The sequence below is a fragment of the Sinocyclocheilus grahami genome, unplaced genomic scaffold (genome assembly GCF_001515645.1).
Source record: "Sinocyclocheilus grahami isolate Dianchi unplaced genomic scaffold, SAMN03320097.WGS_v1.1 scaffold646.1, whole genome shotgun sequence".
NCBI classification, from domain to species: Eukaryota; Metazoa; Chordata; class Actinopteri; order Cypriniformes; family Cyprinidae; genus Sinocyclocheilus; species Sinocyclocheilus grahami.
This window is the reverse complement of record NW_015505825.1, coordinates 1,465,434-1,473,224: the sequence shown is the minus strand read 5'-3', so window position 1 is coordinate 1,473,224 and position 7,791 is coordinate 1,465,434. Positions and strand designations below refer to the sequence as shown.

Here is a 7,791-nt window from a genome sequence, read left to right as displayed (position 1 = left end):
TGTGGGCTTTCTTGTGCATCATCTTTAGAAGAGGCTTCTTTCTGGGACGACAGCCATGCAGACCAATTTGATGCAGTGTGGAGCACTGACAGGCTGATCCCCCACCCCTTCAACCTCTGCAGCAATGCTGGCAGCACTCATACGTCTATTTCCAAAACACAAACTCTGGATATGACACTGCGCACGTGCACTCAACTTCTTTGGTCGACCATGGCGAGGCCTGTTCTGAGTGGGACCTGTCCTGTTAAACTGCTGTATGGTCTTGGCCGTGCTGCAGCTCAGTTTCAGGGTCTTGGCAATCTTCTTAAAGCCTACGCCATCTTTATGTAGAGCAACAATTATTTTTTTCAGATCCTCAGAGAGTTCTTTGCCATGAGGTGCCATGTTGAACTTCCAGTGACCAGTATGAGAGCGTGAGAGCGATAACACCAAATTTAACACACCTGCTCCCCATTCACACCTGAAACCTTGTAACACTAATGAGTCACATGACACCGGGGAGAGAAAATGGCTAATTGGGCCCAATTTGGACATTTTCACTTAGGGGTGTACTCACTTTGTGGCCAGCAGTTTAGACATTAATGGCTGTGTGTTGAGTTATTTTGAGGGGAAAGTAAATTTACACTGTTATACAAGCTGTACACTCTTTACATTGTAGCAAAGTGTCATTTCGTCAGTGTTGTCACATGAAACGATATAATAAAATATTTACAAAAATGTGAGGGGTGTACTCACTTCTGTGAGATACTGTGTGTATGTATATGTATATATATATACAGTGGGGCAAAAAAGTATTACTTTTATAAGGTGTATTTCATTAATTTCATAGCTTTAAATATTACTCAATATTTTTAAGTGTAAAAATATTTCATTAAAAAAAAAATAATAATACATCATAGTTTAAGTTGTAGGGTGGTTACAGTGGAAAATTGAGTTTTCTTTATTATGGCGTTCAGAGTATAATTTTTTTTATCCACAGTAATTTCACACTTGTCTAGTACAAATATGTCGCTTTGTTTCATAATTACAGTGTATACGTTTTTCTTTATTTACCCTCAAAAATTGGAAGGTAAATGTGACAACATGCCCCGTAGGTGAGGTACATTGTAACAGCTGAGGGACACGTTGTAACATGACCTTATGACAGCTTAAAATGTTATCTGATCGCATGAAAAAAATATACAAGACAAGGTAAAATATTTTGTCAATAAAATAAAATAATAATTTTTTAAGAATTGAAAAAATTATCTGATTTTGTAGTTTGACAATGAACACATTGAAATAATAATTTCTTAACATTAAACATGGACTGTTATTCACCTGTTTCTCATCGTTTATCATTAAAATGTATTAAAGTAAATAGTGTGAATTACATTGTCTATATAATGTTGATATGGTAACTAGTAAAGGCTGTAAATTTGGTTATGCTAGTATGTGTGGAAATATTTAAACCACGTGTGTTACAGCTTACCCCGCGTTACTTTGTGCCCCGCGCTCCCCTATATTATATTATATTATATTATTTCAGTTGTCTAATTCTTATCATGTCGGCTCTGTCTGGGTGTATTTTGTAGAGTTTATATATCCCCTTTATCTGTTTTAAGGGAAACATAGAAAAACAGGCAGAGATGTGGCCATCAAAGTAATAGACAAAATGAGATTCCCCACCAAACAGGAGAGCCAGCTGAGAAATGAGGTTGCCATTTTACAGGTGATCAGTCTTTTTAATTTGATTATTGAGAAATTGTTAGCTGCTCATCTAGAATGTTTTCATACTGGGGAGAAATCACATCTATCTATCTATCTATCTGTCTATCTATCCGTCCGTCCGTCTATCTTTGTCTATCCATCCATCCGTCCGTCCGTCCGTCTGTCCGTCCGTCTGTCCGTCCGTCCATCCATCTATCTTTGTCTATCCATCCATCCGTCCGTCTGTCTGTCTGTCGACCTATCGGGCTGTCCGTCTGTCTGTCTGTCGACCTATCCATCGGTCTGTCTGTCGACCTGTCTATCTATCCGTCCGTCCGTCTGTCTGTCTGTCTGTCTGTCTATCTATCCGTCTGTGTGTCTGTCTGTCTATCTATCTAACTATCTATCTATCTATCTCCTTGAAAGCTGTACTGTAATATGAAACTGTTAGCTGCTCATCTAGAATGTTTTCATACTGGGGAGAAATCACATCTATCTATCTATCTATCTATCTGTCTATCTATCCGTCCGTCCGTCTATCTTTGTCTATCCATCCATCCGTCCGTCCGTCCGTCCGTCTGTCCGTCCGTCCATCCGTCTATCTTTGTCTATCCATCCATCCGTCCGTCTGTCTGTCTGTCGACCTATCCATCGGTCTGTCTGTCTGTCTGTCGACCTGTCTGTCTGTCTATCTATCCGTCCATCTGTCTGTCTGTCTGTCTGTCTGTCTATCTATCCGTCCGTCCGTCTGTCTGTCTGTCTGTCTATCCGTCCGTCCGTCTGTCTGTCTGTCTATCTGTTGTCTGTCTATCCGTCCGTCCGTCTGTCTGTCTATCTATCCGTCCGTCTGTCTGTCTGTCTATCTATCCGTCCGTCTGTCCGTCTGTCTGTCTGTCTATCTATCCGTCTGTCCGTCCGTCTATCTATCTATCTATCTGTCCGTCCGTCTGTCTGCCTGTCTGTCTATATTTGTCTGTCTGTCTGTCCATCTGTCAATCTATCGGTCGGTCTGTCTGTCTGCCTATCTATCGGTCTATTTATCTATCTGTCCATCCATCCATCCGTCCGTCCGTCTGTCTGTCGATCTATCGGTCAGTCTGTCTATCTATCTATCTTTCTGTCCGTCTGTCTGTCTGTCTGCCTATATCTATCTATCTATTCGTCCGTCCGTTTATCTATCTGTCCATTTATCTTCCATTTATCTATCTGTCTGTCCATTTATCTTCCATTCATCTATCTGTCCATCCGTCCATTTATCTATCTGTCCGTCCGTCCATTTATCTATCTGTCCGTCCGTCCGTCTATCGGTCTGTCCGTCCGTCCGTCCTTCTATCGGTCTCTCTGTCTGTCCGTCCTTCTATTTATCTATCTGTCTGTCCGTCCATCTATCGGTCTGTCCGTTCGTCCATCTATCGGTCTATCTGTCCGTTCATCTCTCGGTCTGTCTGTCCGTCCATCTATCGGTCTGTCTGTCCAGCTATTTATCTATCTGTCTGTCCGTCCATCTATCGGTCTGTCCGTTCGTCCATCTATCGGTCTATCTGTCCGTTCATCTCTCGGTCTGTCTGTCCGTCCATCTATCGGTCTGTCTGTCCAGCTATTTATCTATCTGTCTGTCCGTCCGTCTATCGGTCTGTCCGTTCGTCCATCTATCGGTCTATCTGTCCGTTCATCTCTCGGTCTGTCTGTCCGTCCATCTATCGGTCTGTCTGTCCAGCTATTTATCTATCTGTCTGTCCGTCCATCTATCGGTCTGTCTGTCCATCTATTTATCTATCTGTTTGTCCGTCCGTCTATCGGTCCGTCTGTCCGTCCATCTGTCTGTCTGTCTGTCTGTCTGTCTGTCAGTCATATTATATTGATGGCCAGATAAAGCTTTTGACAGACCATCCAGCTGATACGTGCGTGCAATAAAGTGACTGCTTTGCTGTCATAGATCCTTGTGGCTTTGCGACATCTCCATTTCAAGAACATTGTTCACTGTGACCTGAAGCCAGAAAATGTGCTGTTGGCATCTGCGGAGCCATTTCCTCAGGTAAACAACAGTGAATAAAGCACATTACCCTTAAAAAAATCACTATATAATAAGCACCGGGTTTCCCAAACTAGGGGTTTGAGTTGACGAAAAAACAGTTAAATAATTTAGCCTTCAAGTAAATACTTGTGAGTTCCTGTGACAAAACCTGAGCAAATTAGACCACTTGCTCAATGAGATCACTCTCTTGTTTCAGGTAAAATTGTGTGACTTTGGGTTTGCTCGGATCATCGGGGAAAAATCTTTTCGGCGCTCAGTGGTGGGCACACCTGCATATCTGGCCCCAGAGGTGCTGCGCAGTAAAGGCTACAACCGTTCCCTAGACATGTGGTCAGTGGGAGTCATTATCTATGTCAGTTTAAGTGGCACCTTCCCCTTTAATGAGGACGAGGACATTAACGACCAAATCCAGAATGCAGCTTTCATGTACCCACCAACACCCTGGAAAGAGATCTCTGCTGAAGGTAAGCAGTCACGCTTTACTGATTTCATGCTACTTTCTAAACTAAAGAATGAACCTGTTTTCTCAGCACCACCGTGTTTTTGTTACAGAGCAGTTGCTGAGAATAAACCAAAATATAAACTGGTTTTGTACATTTTTGGAAGAAATGGGCAGTAGTGCATGACGGATAAGGTGTTTTCATTTGTCTGAAGAAAGAGGGAGATGTCTAGATGTCTGTCAGACAGCGCGCAGACTGTCCACCCCCACGTCTGTTTAGAATAGTTCTTTCCGCCCAGGACCTGAGAGATTATATCAGCCTCTCCCAATTTCAGTCTGTCACACTCCTCTACCAGACTATAAATGTAATTTCTCTGTCTCTGCGTTTCACATCATTACATGTTGGGTTTATTTTTGTTGGAGCAATTATACTAAAATTCATCATTACAATAGTTTAATTTATTGTTGAACATTGTGTGAAGAAACTTACATAACAGCTCTATACTTATTTTGTTTGACTATATTACCATTCTAAATATCCTGGTCTATCACGTTTTTTTCGGAGAACAATTGTTTTCAGCATTGATAAAAATAAGAAATGTTTCTTGAGCACCAAAAAGAATCATGTGACACTGAAGACTGTTGTTGAACTTTCAGCTTACAAGTCTAATCGGACTAGTAATATACTCCAGTATTCCAATACGTCTTGGGACTAAACTGGCTTTACGTTTTTCTTTTGTGTTGCTGTGAAGTATACTGTGAACCATACTACAAGTGAACTTATACTATTAGTTATATACTTCTAGCCAACTTTCCAGTAGTTTATGGAAGCACACTTTGAATTATACTCCGCAAATGTTCTTAGCTAAGAGTTTCCTCTTAAAACCTATTTACAAAACTTACTAGTAATTGGGAGAAATCTTAAGCTAAGAGAAAGGACGGGGTTGATCTTATTGCTATGGATGATGAACTAAGAATTATGAGAAAGAACATTTTATGTACTTATCAGAGATATAAAGTACACTAGATGTATACTTTCATTTTGGGGTTAAAACAAGTACACCAACAGCACACTATTTATGTAAGGGTACAGATTGATCTCTGGAAATGTGGCCCAGATCTGTAATATTGTAACATTCTGATCATGTATTAACCATCCTATCTATGTCCACAATCTCCAATTGAACTCTACAGCTACAGATCTGATCAACAACCTTCTCCAAGTCAAGATGAGGAAGCGATACAGCGTGGACAAGACCCTCAGTCATCCGTGGCTACAGGTAAGTAACCTAAAAACCTGCAAAACGGCTTCTCTGAATGTTTTAGAGCTTTATACCTCAACTTATACATGTCTGCACTGCCCCAGGACTACCAGACGTGGCTCGATCTGCGAGAGTTTGAGACGCGCCGAGGGGAACGCTACATTACTCACGAGAGCGACGATGCACGCTGGGAAAAGTACGCTTACGAGCACACTCTGGTGTATCCGAAGCACTTCATCATGGCTCCAAACCTTGATGATATGGATGAGGACCCCTAGTGGCCGTATGAGCCGAACTGAAAACGAGGTCAGATGAAGGCAGAGACCTGTTAATGGTCTGTTGCTATGGAGAATGAAACACATCAGCAATCTGAAGCAGACTTTGAGGGGAGCAGACTGTTACAAAGCCAGCGAGGTCGACCGCTCTCTGGGTGTCAACAAGAGTCATCCACACTGCTAATGAAGATGAAGGCTGTTTCAGAGCGTGGAAATGCAGTATTCGCGGGGAGTGCATTCAGAAGTCTTAATGACTCTTCTTTTCCAAACGGTGCTGTTATGTTTGTTTCTTATCGAGGTGTGTGTTCCGAATGTCAGAAACTCGCGTTACAATAATATAAAGGTTAGTAACAGATGTGAATATTGGGGAGAACGATGCAGTCGTTTATAGTAGTTTTATTTTGAAAGCATCAAACTGGAACGTGCGTTTTTGAAATTCCTATTCTATGATTTTCTAATTCGCTTTGTCCTTAAATATAGGTTACACAGCAGACTGAATGATTTCAAAAGGGTCGTTTTTTTGCACTAAACAATACAACCACTGCAGCTGGTACAATTAAATGAATTATGTGACGTAACAGCACACCATTCTTGAAGAATCCAGAAGATGGCGCTTGTGTCGGACAGCTACACTCAAGCTCTGAATGGAAAGGAAGGGGAGATATTATCTTCAGCGGACCAAAGACATTCGCGTCAATTGTGACTCTTGTTCTTGCGTCGTTTTAGAGCTGATGTTCTCAGAGCCATTCTGTTTATTTATTCCTCGTACTGCAGTCTTAAAATCTAATAGCAGCTAAGCAGTGCAGAAAGATGTGTCGGTCAAAAGCCTACTGTGAGAAAGCTTTATGACTTATTAGCAAAGCTCTTTTAATACAAAAAAGTAATGTATTGAAAATAACTGCTAACAACTTTTATTAGAAGTTGTAGAACTTTATTCTTTTTGTTCCTTTCCCTTTTTTTTTTTTTAAATATGGTATGTATTGTACTCAAGAATGAACCTTTCTATGAATCCCAGAACTGGAAAATCTGAAAAATATTTTTGGTAATGGACTTTTTGTTGTTGTACAAACCACCTACAATATTAAAATTAAGCTGGATCCTCTATACACACACACACAACCTAGTGAAAATGAGCAAATGTGATGGGAAAAGAAGACATTTTTAAGTAGTTTCTTTTCATTGTCCATGAAATAAAAACTGTACCATACACAATGAAATATGGGAGAAACAGATTGAGGATTCCTCTGAATCATCACATCTTGATCACTATGTTGCCGCTGGATTGGCAAGTGTAAGTGTTCTGTATATTTTAGTACATACTGGTTCAATAAAAGCTATACACTCCATGCGTTTGGGGTGATTATTCAAGGATTTGGATTTGCTGATGGTGGAGGAGAGATCTGACAAAATGAAGTTTTTGACATTTTTGCAGGTCATGAAATGATCAGAAGACCCAATAGATCTATATTTGAAGGAGCTGGGCATGTCTGCACCAGAATATCATGACAACCTAGTGAAAATGAGCAAATGTGATGGGAAAAGAAGACATTTTTAAGTAGTTTCTTTTCATTGTCCATGAAATAAAAACTGTACCATACACAATGAAATATGGGAGAAACAGATTGAGGATTCCTCTGAATCATCACATCTTGATCACTATGTTGCCGCTGGATTGGCAAGTGTAAGTGTTCTGTATATTTTAGTACATACTGGTTCAATAAAAGCTATACACTCCATGCGTTTGGGGTGATTATTCAAGGATTTGGATTTGCTGATGGTGGAGGAGAGATCTGACAAAATGAAGTTTTTGACATTTTTGCAGGTCATGAAATGATCAGAAGACCCAATAGATCTATATTTGAAGGAGCTGGGCATGTCTGCACCAGAATATCATGAGGAGTTCCACACATACAGCCCTTTACACAGAAGTACTGCTATATTTTTGTTTACAGATCTTGTGTGAACAAGACGACTATCGGTTCTGGCAACTTGCTGTGCTTCACAAGTCAATCATCACTGTATTGCATTGCATTATATGTTTTGATAATAAAACTAATCATTTATATATCAATATTCTTATACTTTGTGTCA

The 7,791-nt window shown here is 40.5% G+C and overlaps 1 protein-coding gene across 1 annotated transcript in view; it reads left to right on the top strand.

The window, feature by feature from the left end:
* The window catches only part of LOC107558460 (serine/threonine-protein kinase D3-like), a 96,078-nt gene extending 88,887 nt beyond the window's left edge, over positions 1-7,191 (top strand). Inside the window, exons 10-14 of the mRNA XM_016242124.1 lie at positions 1,605-1,711; positions 3,626-3,724; positions 3,921-4,188; positions 5,358-5,443; positions 5,530-7,191. Coding sequence (XP_016097610.1) covers positions 1,605-1,711; positions 3,626-3,724; positions 3,921-4,188; positions 5,358-5,443; positions 5,530-5,703 — 734 coding nt within the window. The 3' untranslated portion in view covers positions 5,704-7,191. The remainder of the gene's footprint in view (positions 1-1,604; positions 1,712-3,625; positions 3,725-3,920; positions 4,189-5,357; positions 5,444-5,529) is intronic.
* Positions 7,192-7,791: the final 600 nt, after the last annotated feature.